The following is a 16226-nucleotide window of genomic DNA, read 5'->3' on the forward strand; positions in this document are numbered from 1 at the left end:
GGCGGTGCTTCCTCCATGTTTTGTCCTTGACGGAATCTAAAGACGGATTCTCTATCGCGCATGACCCACCGACGGCGCTGCCATTTTTCGTCCCTCGCCTCATATCCTTCTAACATATAGGATCCTTGTTATTAGCAACCAAATTTCGTGTTTTATCCTCCCGACTCGAGAATCTCAGAACCGGTTGGTTGAACCTATACCTGCAGCGCCATCTCGTGATAGAAATATTATTTTCCCCGGTTTTATCGTTTTTCGGGTCGGAACTGTCGTCTGCTACGACATTCTCTTTGGTTTTCAAACGAGTTATACTCGTAAATTGTAGTTTATCGTGTTTTTAAAATGCCTTACACGCCGCACTTTCTAAAATTTTTGCCGCTTCATTTTTTTGCCGCTGCAAGCTTGGAGGAATAAAACAAGTATACAGGAGCTACGGAGAGCTACGAAATCGGTTTCGTCAGTGACCGTGAACTCGCGCGAGACGGAGGTGTTCAAACCTGACTAGCGCCAACTACATACGGAATTTTGCAACTATTCTCATTTTATAGCATTGTTTTCGCGTCGTCTGGTTTGTTTTGAAACCTTTCTAAATTCTTTGCGCCTTTTTCCAAAATGACTCGTATTTGTTTGGAGGAATAAAACAAACCAGACGACGCGAAAACAATGCTATAAAATGAGAATAGTTGCAAAATTCCGAATGCAGTTGGCGCTAGTCGCGTTTGAACACCTCCGTCTCGCGCGAGTTCACAGTCACTGACGAAACCGATTTCGCAGCTCTCCGCAACTCCTGTATACTTGTTTTATTCCTCCAAGCTGCAAGTAGGTTCAACAGCGATTTCTTAAATTTTTGGAGCCGTTTGATGTAGGTTGCGGAAAAAGTAGCGTAACTTTTTAAATACTTTTCCAATAACTATAATATATTTTCTATCATTCTGTTAAAAAACCTCGTAAATTTTGGTTTTGGTGACAATTCCCCTTTAATGAACGTTTATCCATGCCAAATTTAAAAATTCGTTCATTAGGAAAAAAATTAATTTTTTTCTGTAAAACATGAAACTACATACACGCTACAGCTTTAGGATATCATTTAATATCAGTCAATATTTCAAATCACCACTTTGTATTTTAGCGATAAATCTTAATAAGCTTTTGAGAAAATTAAAATGGTATTACCATTCGTACGCGTTTTGACTCACCGTGCAATTTTGTTTCGTCTACGTCTACTATCTCTAGTCCAAGATGGCGGCCATATTATTAAAAACCACGAAAGGTTTTCTTGATAATAACCACGGTATTTCTTTTTCAGGTTTTTCGTTTTTTTTATATCCGCTATTCGGATTCTGAATTTTACCCGGCAACTGCAAATCAGCTGTAAAATTATATTTCATTATTTAAAAGCGGAATTCGGGGAATAATCGCGAGATGCTTTTGTAAACTACGAGATAAAATACCATAGAGTAACCCACTCGCATTGAGTGGAGAGCCGTATGGAAGCGCATGAAACATTAATCTTAATGGGCCAACTTGTTTTTGAGGGTTGAATAAATATAGTCCGAAAATCGATGCTGTTTGGTTTTACATTTTTTACAGTATAATACCTAAGGGATTTGTGTGTACTATTTTAATTTGTTACGTAGCCGCCGCCGTTGTCACTGCCGCCGTTTAATAATAATAATCAGCTAGGCTAATACCCTTGGCACCACCTTAGGCCTAAGTGATCGAGCAACATTTAAAGCCTATAATTCAGGTGGCCGGGTTACAATGCGTAGGAGGGTGGTGGCAAGCCCTGCAAGCTCCCTACACTAACTATTACCGTTAACCTCGACAAGTTTTTATGGAAGGGGAAACCGAAGAACTCGGGGGAAACTCCATTAACGAATGGGGAGAGAACTTTCAAACTCAACGCAGAAGGAGTGGTTCCGAGTTTTCATCCAGTGCCAAAAGCTAGAATCGAACCCGGCTACTCTTGCTGCGAGGTGAAAGTGCTATTTATTTAAAGGCCCTGGTTCCTTTTTTGCGGGAAACTGTATATGTTGGGTTTAAATATAAAACAAACCCGCTCCCCCAATGCAAAGCCCATGAACTAGCAGCTGCTCATTAGCTACAATAGAGCTACATTTTCAGATAAAATTGACAATTGGTGTTACACTTATCGCAAAATATATTAAATTGAAACTAATTATAACACACACTAGTGTTCCAGTGGTTCCTTCCTACTCAAAATAGTCTGTACAATCAATTTAGCGCAAAAAAGAAATCAATTGTTAAAGGCAACACCTGTACCAAGTGCAAATGTGGACCGATTCCTCAAATCCTCAATAGCGCTCCATTGGATCAAAGGCAAGGCACTCAATCATGTGCCTCGTATCTGGAACCACGTCAAGGGTAAAGAAAATCCCGCAGATGTCCCAACAAGAGGGTGTACAGTTCAAAGCCTGGTCTCGAGTCAAATTTGGTGGAAAGGTCCAGAATGGCTAAGGTCCGAAGAAAAGAACTGGCCTGTCACAAAGGTAGAAGAACCCCGTAAAGAAGTCGTAGAAGAAGAGTCTCGTACGAAGTACCTCGAGTCAATTCAAATGAACTGTACCGTCACGGAAAACTTCAAGCCCATCCTTAACTTAAAAAATTATAGTTCCTTGACAAAGGTAAAAAAATAATGGTCTATATATTGCGATTCGTACAACTTATCAAGAAAAAAGAAATCACTACGGGAATCCCAACAAGTGAAGAACTCTACGAAGCAGAAAAAATACTTGTTAAGGAAGCGCAGACCGAAGATTTCAAAGAGGAGTTAACTTCATTGAAAAAAGATAAACGTCAACTCCCCAATGGCTACGTTGAATCTAGTATTGGACGAAAATGGGCTGATCCGCGTTGGAGGACGACTACGTATTCATACAGCGAGAAACATCCCTACATACTGTCCGGTAAAAACCGATTATCTGAATTAATCATCTTGTCTTCTCATAAAAGGCTCATGCATTCTGGTTTCCGAGATACCTTGAACGACGTCAGAGAAAACTTCAGGCTAACCCGAGGAAGACAAGTAGCAAAAACTCTACTAAATCAATGTACCGCCAGTAAGAGGTTCACAGCTAAACTTGGTTCAAATGCCATTGCACCATTACCCAGAGAGAGGGTGACAGAAACTCCGCCATTCAATGTTACTGGTCTGGACATTTCTGGACCTTTCTTTGTCCGGGTTAACAAGAAGAAAACCGTTAAGGTCTACATAACGATGTTTACCCGCGCAGTGACACGGGGACTCCACTTGGAACTCGTTTCAAATATGGAAGCGGAAATGTTCTTGCTAGCGTTCAGACGGTTCGTATCGAGAAGTGGAGTGCCATCCATTATCTACTTTGATAATGCATTGAGCTTCAAGCGAGCTGACAAAGACCTAAAAGACATTTGGGCCAATCTGCAATCTCCGCGGTTAAAAGAATATGTCGCTAACCATAACATTACTTGAAAATACATAGTCGAGAAAGCCGCATGGTGGGGTGGCTTCTACGAGAGGCTGGTCAGATCTATCAAATGCGCGCTGAAGAATTGCAGACTATCTTGACGGAAGTCGAGGCCGTTCTCAATTCTAGACCTCTAACTTTTAGCTAAAACGACGTCGAAGAGCCAGCACCCTTGTGTCCGAGTCATTTTCTCGTCGGTCAGCGGCTCATGGGCTTCCATCCAGAATCTACGATGTCAACAGAGCTGTATCCTCCACCAAGCGAGATCTCACAAGGCGACTGAAATATAGACAATCATTGCTTGATCAGTTCTGGGGACGTTGGCGAAATGACTACATCATGGAGCTCCGATCCGCTCATCAGTACCAGAATCCTCGAGAAACGAGAGAGATTAAAGAGGGAGATATCGTTCTTGTCCACAGTCAGTACCTACCGAGAACTCACTGGAAAATCGCCCGTGTTGAAGAACTGTTCCGTGGTAGAGACAACAAAGTTCGTGCGTGTCGAGTCCATCTTGGAAAAGGAAGCTATCTTCGAAGACCGATCCAATTTCTTTATCCATTGGAAGTTCAATAAAGACAAATTGTGTAACCAGAAATTTTGGATGTAAAACTAAAATTAGATAAGAAAAAAAAGAGTAAAGTTTTTTATGACATTTTATTATCTTGTAAATATATTATATTTTTTAACTCCGGTATATAAACCGGCTTCACTATTGTAAAAAGCACTTCATCATCATGTAATAAAGAGTTCTTACCAAAAATTAGTACTTGAGAAATCCTTTCGTAAACTTAGCCAGCCAAGATTCGGGTAGCTGCCTTCAACCGAAAGAAATTTTACACTTTATTTTCCCCTAAAATAACCGTAAGGAAACTAACATTTAGTGTGGACTCTAGGGATTACTTAATCGTCGATAATTTCGCGCCAAGTTGTGGGCCATACGATTATTTCAAAGGCGTAATATAAAGCACTCTACTTTCGATAACCAGACCTAAGCTTTCAATTTTGCCAGAAAACCGGTTAAAACTGTAACTTTTAATATAGTTTTCTTTTTTTTGGTAAAGATTTTTATAATTGGGTCACGCTCGATTTAAGCGTTATTAATATTTTTGATTTTCATAAATAAAATTTTTACGGAGTTTAACGCTGAAATCGATAATTTTCAAACCTCGGTACTATAATTTGATTTTCAGGATCTGGCAGCCCTGGCGCGGAAGACAAAAAGGAAACGAGAATGCGATAAACGTCTCTCAAATAACGATATTTATAGTTCTTACTTTTTATCATCAAATTAACCTTCACCTTGCAGCTACTCATTAGATTAGACAAGTTGCATTTTATAACCTATACCGCTAATGGCATTCCCGAGCGGCAGGTCACTTCCATTTTGGGTGCGTCTTAATCATAGTAAAATGATTAAATCAGGGTAATCAAGATTAACAAATCTAATCAACATTAGAAATTCTAATCACGATTTAAACGAGATTTAATCATTCTAATCATGATCTAATCTTTTTAATCAGGATTTAATCATTTAAACGAGATTTAATCATTTTAATCATGATCTAATCTTTTAATTATATTTAATCATTTTCATTATATTTAATCATTTTAATTATATTTAATCATTTTAATAATATTTAATCATTTTAATTATATTTAATCATTTTAATTATATTTAATCATTTTAATTATATTTAATCATTTTAATTATATTTAATCATTTTAATTATATTTAATCATTTTAATTATATTTAATCATTTTAATTATATTTAATCATTTTAATTATATTTAATCGTTTTAATTATATTTAATCATTTTAATTATATTTAATCGTTTTAATTATACTTAATAATTTTAATTATATTTAATCGTTTTAATTGTATTTAATCGTTTTAATTATATTTAATCATTTTAATTATATTTAATCGTTTTAATTATATTTAATCGTTTTAATTATATTTAATCGTTTTAATTATATTTAATCATTTTAATTATATTTAATCATTTTAATTATATTTAATCATTTTAATTATATTTAATCATTTTAATTATATTTAATCATTTTAATTATATTTAATCGTTTTAATTATATTTAATCATTTTAATAATATTTAATCATTTTAATTATATTTAATCATTTTAATTATATTTAATCATTTTAATTATATTTAATCATTTTAATTATATTTAATCATTTTAATTATATTTAATCATTTTAATTATATTTAATCATTTTAATTATATTTAATCATTTTAATTATATTTAATCATTTTAATTATATTTAATCATTTTAATTATATTTAATCATTTTAATTATATTTAATCGTTTTAATTATATTTAATCATTTTAATTATATTTAATCGTTTTAATTGTATTTAATCGTTTTAATTATATTTAATCGTTTTAATTATATTTAATCGTTTTAATTATATTTAATCGTTTTAATTATATTTAATCATTTTAATTATATTTAATCATTTTAATTATATTTAATCATTTTAATTATATTTAATCATTTTAATTATATTTAATCATTTTAATTATATTTAATCATTTTAATTATATTTAATCATTTTAATTATATTTAATCATTTTAATTATATTTAATCATTTTAATTATATTTAATCATTTTAATTATATTTAATCATTTTAATTATATTTAATCATTTTAATTATATTTAATCATTTTAATTATATTTAATCATTTTAATTATATTTAATCATTTTAATTATATTTAATCATTTTAATTATATTTAATCATTTTAATTATATTTAATCATTTTAATTATATTTAATCATTTTAATTATATTTAATCATTTTAATTATATTTAATCGTTTTAATTATATTTAATCATTTTAATTATATTTAATCGTTTTAATTATATTTAATCATTTTAATTATATTTAATCGTTTTAATTATATTTAATCATTTTAATTATATTTAATCGTTTTAATTATATTTAATCGTTTTAATTATATTTAATCGTTTTAATTGTATTTAATCGTTTTAATTATATTTAATCGTTTTAATTATATTTAATCGTTTTAATTATATTTAATCGTTTTAATTATATTTAATCATTTTAATTATATTTAATCATTTTAATTATATTTAATCATTTTAATTATATTTAATCATTTTAATTATATTTAATCATTTTAATTATATTTAATCATTTTAATTATATTTAATCATTTTAATTATATTTAATCATTTTAATTATATTTAATCATTTTAATTATATTTAATCATTTTAATTATATTTAATCATTTTAATTATATTTAATCATTTTAATTATATTTAATCATTTTAATTATATTTAATCATTTTAATTATATTTAATCATTTTAATTATATTTAATCATTTTAATTATATTTAATCATTTTAATTATATTTAATCATTTTAATTATATTTAATCATTTTAATTATATTTAATCATTTTAATTATATTTAATCATTTTAATTATATTTAATCATTTTAATTATATTTAATCATTTTAATTATATTTAATCATTTTAATTATATTTAATCATTTTAATTATATTTAATCATTTTAATTATATTTAATCATTTTAATTATATTTAATCATTTTAATTATATTTAATCATTTTAATTATATTTAATCATTTTAATTATATTTAATCATTTTAATTATATTTAATCATTTTAATTATATTTAATCATTTTAATTATATTTAATCATTTTAATTATATTTAATCATTTTAATTATATTTAATCATTTTAATTATATTTAATCATTTTAATAATATTTAATCATTTTAATTATATTTAATCATTTTAATTATATTTAATCATTTTAATTATATTTAATCATTTTAATTATATTTAATCATTTTAATTATATTTAATCATTTTAATTATATTTAATCATTTTAATTATATTTAATCATTTTAATTATATTTAATCATTTTAATTATATTTAATCATTTTAATTATATTTAATCATTTTAATTATATTTAATCGTTTTAATTATATTTAATCATTTTAATTATATTTAATCGTTTTAATTATATTTAATCATTTTAATTATATTTAATCGTTTTAATTATATTTAGTAATTTTAATTATATTTAATCGTTTTAATTGTATTTAATCGTTTTAATTATATTTAATCGTTTTAATTATATTTAATCGTTTTAATTATATTTAATCGTTTTAATTATATTTAATCGTTTTAATTATATTTAATCATTTTAATTATATTTAATCATTTTAATTATATTTAATCATTTTAATTATATTTAATCGTTTTAATTATATTTAATCATTTTAATTATATTTAATCGTTTTAATTATATTTAATCGTTTTAATTATATTTAATCATTTTAATTATATTTAATCATTTTAATTATATTTAATCATTTTAATTATATTTAATCATTTTAATTATATTTAATCATTTTAATTATATTTAATCATTTTAATTATATTTAATCATTTTAATTATATTTAATCATTTTAATTATATTTAATCATTTTAATTATATTTAATCATTTTAATTATATTTAATCGTTTTAATTATATTTAATCGTTTTAATTATATTTAATCGTTTTAATTGTATTTAATCGTTTTAATTATATTTAATCGTTTTAATTATATTTAATCATTTTAATTATATTTAATCATTTTAATTATATTTAATCATTTTAATTATATTTAATCATTTTAATTATATTTAATCATTTTAATTATATTTAATCATTTTAATTATATTTAATCATTTTAATTATATTTAATCATTTTAATTATATTTAATCATTTTAATTATATTTAATCATTTTAATTATATTTAATCATTTTAATTATATTTAATCATTTTAATTATATTTAATCATTTTAATTATATTTAATCATTTTAATTATATTTAATCATTTTAATTATATTTAATCATTTTAATTATATTTAATCATTTTAATTATATTTAATCATTTTAATTATATTTAATCGTTTTAATTATATTTAATCATTTTAATTATATTTAATCGTTTTAATTGTATTTAATCGTTTTAATTATATTTAATCGTTTTAATTATATTTAATCGTTTTAATTATATTTAATCGTTTTAATTATATTTAATCATTTTAATTATATTTAATCATTTTAATTATATTTAATCATTTTAATTATATTTAATCATTTTAATTATATTTAATCATTTTAATTATATTTAATCATTTTAATTATATTTAATCATTTTAATTATATTTAATCATTTTAATTATATTTAATCATTTTAATTATATTTAATCATTTTAATTATATTTAATCATTTTAATTATATTTAATCATTTTAATTATATTTAATCATTTTAATTATATTTAATCATTTTAATTATATTTAATCATTTTAATTATATTTAATCATTTTAATTATATTTAATCATTTTAATTATATTTAATCATTTTAATTATATTTAATCATTTTAATCATATTTAATCATTTTAATTATATTTAATCATTTTAATTATATTTAATCATTTTAATTATATTTAATCATTTTAATTATATTTAATCATTTTAATTATATTTAAACATTTTAATTATATTTAATCATTTTAATTATATTTAATCATTTTAATTATATTTAATCATTTTAATTATATTTAATCATTTTAATTATATTTAATCATTTTAATTATATTTAATCATTTTAATTATATTTAATCATTTTAATTATATTTAATCATTTTAATTATATTTAATCATTTTAATTATATTTAATCATTTTAATTATATTTAATCATTTTAATTATATTTAATCATTTTAATTATATTTAATCATTTTAATTATATTTAATCATTTTAATTATATTTAATCATTTTAATTATATTTAATCATTTTAATTATATTTAATCATTTTAATTATATTTAATCATTTTAATTATATTTAATCATTTTAATTATATTTAATCATTTTAATCATATTTAATCATTTTAATTATATTTAATCATTTTAATTATATTTAATCATTTTAATTATATTTAATCATTTTAATTATATTTAATCATTTTAATTATATTTAAACATTTTAATTATATTTAATCATTTTAATTATATTTAATCATTTTAATTATATTTAATCATTTTAATTATATTTAATCATTTTAATTATATTTAATCATTTTAATTATATTTAATCATTTTAATTATATTTAATCATTTTAATTATATTTAATCATTTTAATTATATTTAATCATTTTAATTATATTTAATCATTTTAATTATATTTAATCATTTTAATTATATTTAATCATTTTAATTATATTTAATCATTTTAATTATATTTAATCATTTTAATTATATTTAATCATTTTAATTATATTTAATCATTTTAATTATATTTAATCATTTTAATTATATTTAATCATTTTAATTATATTTAATCATTTTAATTATATTTAATCATTTTAATCACGATTTAATTAAACCTGATTTAATCAACTTAATCAAAATAATCACGATTAAATCGGATTTAATCTTTTGAGGGGTGCGTAGAGGATAGCGCCGCCGATCAAACGCCGCCGCCGCCGATTATTTAGATAACGCCGAAACGCCGCCGCCGATAAATTTAATTTCGGCGGCGCCGCCGCCGCCGAAACATTTTCATTTCGCCGCCGAATTAATTTTCATTATTAAAGTATAATAATTACGTTTTGAGATCTAAACTAGATAGATTTTTCTTTTGGTAGTGCTAGGCTGTTGGGTGCACCGTACTAGCGTTATAAAATTAAAAATAATTAATAATTTCCAAAAGATCTGGCACCACTGCACCGCGCGCAACAAGATTTTCTGCAGCAAATAGCTGGGATAGGAGAGAGAGAAACGAAAACGGCTTTGGAGTTGCCTCGTCTCGTATTTTGTAATAAGTACCGAAACGTATCAGCTGCATTGGCTGCATTCAGCAATAACTATTCTATTACATTTTAAAAATTCCTTTGATTTTTGATTTCTAGTAACGGTGTTCTTCTATTTGCAGAAATAGTGGTTTTTGGTTTGTATAAATAGTGGTTTTATTTTTAGAAGTATTGGTTTTGAAATTTCTAGTAATAGTGTTCTTCGATTTGCAGAAATAGTGGTTTTGGTTTGTAGAAGTAGTGGTTTTTGATATAATTTGTGATAATAGACTTAAATGCGCGGGGGAAAACTGGATTTGGGAGGATGAAATTTATGCGGTAGAGGGCTGGCTCGTTGGTTGTCTGTACGATAATGGCGGCGCCCAGCAAAAGTTTCTAAAAAGAGTGTATAGATAATAATACTAGTGAAATGGTAGTAAATTAGTACAGTATTGTTATTACTAGCGTAAATGTTTTAGTTTAATAGTATCAGATGTGACATAGTTACTCATAAGTGTGCCTCTGTTTAACATATCTGTATTAAAAATTTAAATGAGACCTTGTTTCACAGCCACCAAAGACTATATAAAGCTACGCGTAACTTTATATAGTCTTTGACAGCCACCAAAGAAAATACAGCACTAACGTCGCGTAAAACTGGTTTTAACTTCCTTCCCCCCCTACGCGAGAACTAGTTTTGATGACGATAAAACCGTCATCGACTGGGAAGTGACGTCAATAACGTCATATCCTTGCAACAAGGTATCATTATGAAAAAATTCTTTCAGGCACACTTATGATTAAATAAGTTACATCTGATAGTATGTAACCAAAGTTACCTCTTCTTTGTTTTGGAAACAAGTGGTTCCTATTTTAATAAAATACATTCTATTAAACATGTATTTTTTTAAATGTGTTTAACAATTTACGTTCTAGCGGTCTTTAAAAGGCTGGCGCTATTTCTGAGGGGGGGGCAGTTTTTCCCCTTAGGCGCCGCCGCCGCCGATTTTTTTCAACGCCGCCGATTATTTTCTGAAAATCGGCGCGCCACGCCGCCGCCGAACTAATCATCGTTCCCGCCGCCGCCGTTGAAAATTGGTTCGGCGCTATGCTCTAGGGGTGCGTCGTTAATCAAGGAAGTGACCTGCCCCTCGGGTATTCCCGTGAAATACATGTACTTAATAAAAGCGGTCTTTATACCAGAAAAATGAGGAATACATTAAAAGAGCGAAATCATCAGCACCGCCCACAACCTGGCCGAGTTTCTCCTACAAAAATATTAACCAGGTCATTAGAAAGTCAAATTTCGTTTCAGAATTCTCGTACGCAAATTAATTTATAGAAATTGAAAGTGGCGGCATGCCTACTCCCAATTTTTATCTTTACTTCTCGAAATTAGTTCCGAGCATCTTAAAACGCAAAAAGGACATTCGAAACGAAATAGTGTTTGGACAGCTGCTGACCGTCAAATTCGCTCGTTTCGGGGCCAGGGTGGTCATCTGGGACGTAAACGAAGCCGGTTGCCTCGAGACCGTCCGGAAAGTGGCTAGCGAGGTCCACGGGCCTAGGGCAGTCTACTCTTACGTCCTGGACGTGTCCGATCGCATCAAAGAGTACGAAACGGCCAAAAGGGTGAAGGCGGAGGTCGGACCATCTTGGTCAACAACGCTGGAATCGCCCATAACAGTTACTTCCTGGACACGTCCGATTCCTTACTGGAGAAATTAATTCGGGTGAACACCATGGCCCATTTTTGGACGTTGAAGGCGTTTCTACCGAAAATGATAGAAAACAACCACGGACATTTGGTGACAGTCGCCAGCGCTGCCGGGTTGATATCGTTCCCAAAAATCAGCGCTTATACGACGAGTAAACACGCCGCCATCGGATCACTGGACTCGGTCTCGATGGAATTGATCCAATGTCGCAAGAGCAACGTCAAGACCACGGTTGACCTCCCCGGATTCAGCGACACTCCTATTTTCCAAGGCGAATATGACGGCATTTTGCCTTTTCTGAACCCCGACGTCGTGGCGAATGAGATTGTCGAAGGAGTCTTGACCAACAAAGAAGTCGTGTACATTCCGCGTGTCGTTATGCTTTTAAGTTTTCTAAGTCACTTGGCGAGCAAAGCGGTGGCGCTGAGAGTGCTAAAGTCTTTTTTGGGCGAAGCGTTGATGAAAACAGGGAAAGTCAGGGTTGTTTTCGACGAACAAAGAGATTTGAAGCAGTAAGCGAATTTCAAGGCGTAAACAAATATTAATAAAAAACATGTGTCAGATTGAATTAAAGGTTATATTGGAAAATGGTTTAGGTAAGAAAATTAAAAAACTAAATTTATTTTAAAAATTTCAATTGATTTGGCTCTCCCTTTTGTAAACTGATAAACATATGTCTCAGGTGGAGTTTTAAAAGTTTTTATTTCTTGTGACCGTACAATCGGTTCCAAATACATAGCTGAACGGGCTCGTCTCACACTTCCATAGACGTAATGTAAAGCGAGCCCGAGCCTTCCTATGGACAATTAACATGCGAGTTCGCGGGGCTCACGAGCCCGTTCAGCTATGTCCAAATATCAATATTTGTCCCAAAATAACAATACAAAAAGATGTTTTGGATGCTCATAGTTGATTTGATTTACAGTAATAAAGGTACTAGAAATTTTTGGATCATCATATTGGATTTGATTTACGGTAATTAAGATACAAAAAGATGTTTGGGATCATCATATTTGATTTGATTTACGGTAATTAAGATATAAAAAGATGTTTGGGATAATCATATTTGATTTGATTAACAGTAATTAAGATACAATTTTAAAATGTTCTGGATTTTCATATTTGATTTGATTTACAGTAATTAAGATACAATTTTAAAATGTTCTGGATTATCATATTTGATTTGATTTACAGTAATTAAGATACAATTTTAAAAAGTTCTGGATCATCATTATTGATTTGATTTACAGTAATTAAGATACAATTTTAAAATGTTCTGGATTATCATATTTGATTTGATTTACAGTAATTAAGATACAATTTTAAAATGTTCTGGATCATCATATTTGATTTGATTTACAGTAATTAAGATACAATTTTAAAATGTTCTGGATCATCATATTTGATTTGATTTACAGTAATTAAGATACAATTTTAAAATGTTCTGGATCATCATATTTGATTTGATTTACAGTAATTAAGATACAATTTTAAAATGTTCTGGATTTTCATATTTGATTTGATTTACAGTAATTAAGATACAATTTTAAAATGTTCTGGATTATCATATTTGAATTGATTTACAGTAATTAAGATACAATTTTAAAAAGTTCTGGATCATCATTATTGATTTGATTTACAGTAATTAAGATACAATTTTAAAATGTTCTGGATTATCATATTTGATTTGATTTACAGTAATTAAGATACAATTTTAAAATGTTCTGGATCATCATATTTGATTTGATTTACAGTAATTAAGATACAATTTTAAAATGTTCTGGATTATCATATTTGAATTGATTTACAGTAATTAAGATACAATTTTAAAATGTTCTGGATCATCATATTTGATTTGATTTACAGTAATTAAGATACAATTTTAAAATGTTCTGGATTATCATATTTGATTTGATTTACAGTAATTAAGATACAATTTTAAAATGTTCTGGATCATCATATTTGATTTGATTTACAGTAATTAAGATACAATTTTAAAATGTTCTGGATCATCATATTTGATTTGATTTACAGTAATTAAGATACAATTTTAAAATGTTCTGGATCATCATATTTGATTTGATTTACAGTAATTAAGATACAATTTTAAAATGTTCTGGATCATCATATTTGATTTGATTTACAGTAATTAAGATACAATTTTAAAATGTTCTGGATTATCATATTTGATTTGATTTACAGTAATTAAGATACAATTTTAAAATGTTCTGGATCATCATATTTGATTTGATTTACAGTAATTAAGATACAATTTTAAAATGTTCTGGATTATCATATTTGAATTGATTTACAGTAATTAAGATACAATTTTAAAAAGTTCTGGATCATCATTATTGATTTGATTTACAGTAATTAAGATACAATTTTAAAATGTTCTGGATTATCATATTTGATTTGATTTACAATAATTAAGATACAATTTTAAAATGTTCTGGATCATCATATTTGATTTGATTTACAGTAATTAAGATACAATTTTAAAATGTTCTGGATCATCATATTTGATTTGATTTACAGTAATTAAGATACAATTTTAAAATGTTCTGGATCATCATATTTGATTTGATTTATAGTAATTAAGATACAATTTTAAAAAGTTCTGGATCATCATATTTGATTTGATTTACAGTAATTAAGATACAATTTTAAAATGTTCTGGATTTTCATATTTGATTTGATTTACAGTAATTAAGATACAATTTTAAAATGTTCTGGATCATCATATTTGATTTGATTTACAGTAATTAAGATACAATTTTAAAATGTTCTGGATCATCATATTTGGTTTGATTTACAGTAATTAAGATACAATTTTAAAATGTTCTGGATCATCATATTTGATTTGATTTACAGTAATTAAGATACAATTTTAAAATGTTCTGGATTATCATATTTGAATTGATTTACAGTAATTAAGATACAATTTTAAAATGTTCTGGATCATCATATTTGATTTGATTTACAGTAATTAAGATACAATTTTAAAATGTTCTGGATCATCATATTTGATTTGATTTACAGTAATTAAGATACAATTTTAAAATGTTCTGGATTATCATATTTGATTTGATTTACAGTAATTAAGATACAATTTTAAAATGTTCTGGATCATCATATTTGATTTGATTTACAGTAATTAAGATACAATTTTAAAATGTTCTGGATCATCATATTTGATTTGATTTACAGTAATTAAGATACAATTTTAAAATGTTCTGGATCATCATATTTGATTTGATTTACAGTAATTAAGATACAATTTTAAAATGTTCTGGATCATCATATTTGATTTGATTTACAGTAATTAAGATACAATTTTAAAATGTTCTGGATTATCATATTTGATTTGATTTACAGTAATTAAGATACAATTTTAAAATGTTCTGGATCATCATATTTGATTTGATTTACAGTAATTAAGATACAATTTTAAAATGTTCTGGATCATCATATTTGAATTGATTTACAGTAATTAAGATACAATTTTAAAATGTTCTGGATTATCATATTTGAATTGATTTACAGTAATTAAGATACAATTTTAAAATGTTCTGGATCATCATATTTGATTTGATTTACAGTAATTAAGATACAATTTTAAAATGTTCTGGATTATCATATTTGATTTGATTTACAGTAATTAAGATACAATTTTAAAATGTTCTGGATCATCATATTTGATTTGATTTACAGTAATTAAGATACAATTTTAAAATGTTCTGGATCATCATATTTGATTTGATTTACAGTAATTAAGATACAATTTTAAAATGTTCTGGATCATCATATTTGATTTGATTTACAGTAATTAAGATACAATTTTAAAATGTTCTGGATCATCATATTTGATTTGATTTACAGTAATTAAGATACAATTTTAAAATGTTCTGGATTATCATATTTGATTTGATTTACAGTAATTAAGATACAATTTTAAAATGTTCTGGATCATCATATTTGATTTGATTTACAGTAATTAAGATACAATTTTAAAATGTTCTGGATTATCATATTTGAATTGATTTACAGTAATTAAGATACAATTTTAAAAAGTTCTGGATCATCATTATTGATTTGATTTACATTAATTAAGATACAATTTTAAAATGTTCTGGATTATCATATTTGATTTGATTTACAG

The 16226-nt window shown here is 26.2% G+C and overlaps 2 protein-coding genes and 1 pseudogene across 2 annotated transcripts in view; all 3 read left to right on the forward strand.

The window, feature by feature from the left end:
* The window catches only part of LOC149966753 (uncharacterized), a 70476-nt gene that overhangs the window by 12285 nt on the left and 41965 nt on the right, over positions 1-16226 (forward strand). The window lies entirely within an intron of this gene.
* Positions 2654-3469, forward strand: LOC149966754 (uncharacterized). Its single transcript, XM_090167606.1, has one exon. It carries the CDS (start codon positions 2654-2656, stop codon positions 3467-3469), a length of 816 nt encoding a protein of 271 aa, XP_090023732.1.
* On the forward strand, positions 12089-12580 carry LOC149966755 (estradiol 17-beta-dehydrogenase 11 pseudogene; annotated as a pseudogene).

The sequence above is a fragment of the Leiobunum rupestre genome, chromosome 1 (genome assembly GCF_980474605.1).
Source record: "Leiobunum rupestre chromosome 1, qqLeiRupe1.1.hap1, whole genome shotgun sequence".
In the NCBI taxonomy this organism is placed as follows: domain Eukaryota; kingdom Metazoa; phylum Arthropoda; class Arachnida; order Opiliones; family Sclerosomatidae; genus Leiobunum; species Leiobunum rupestre.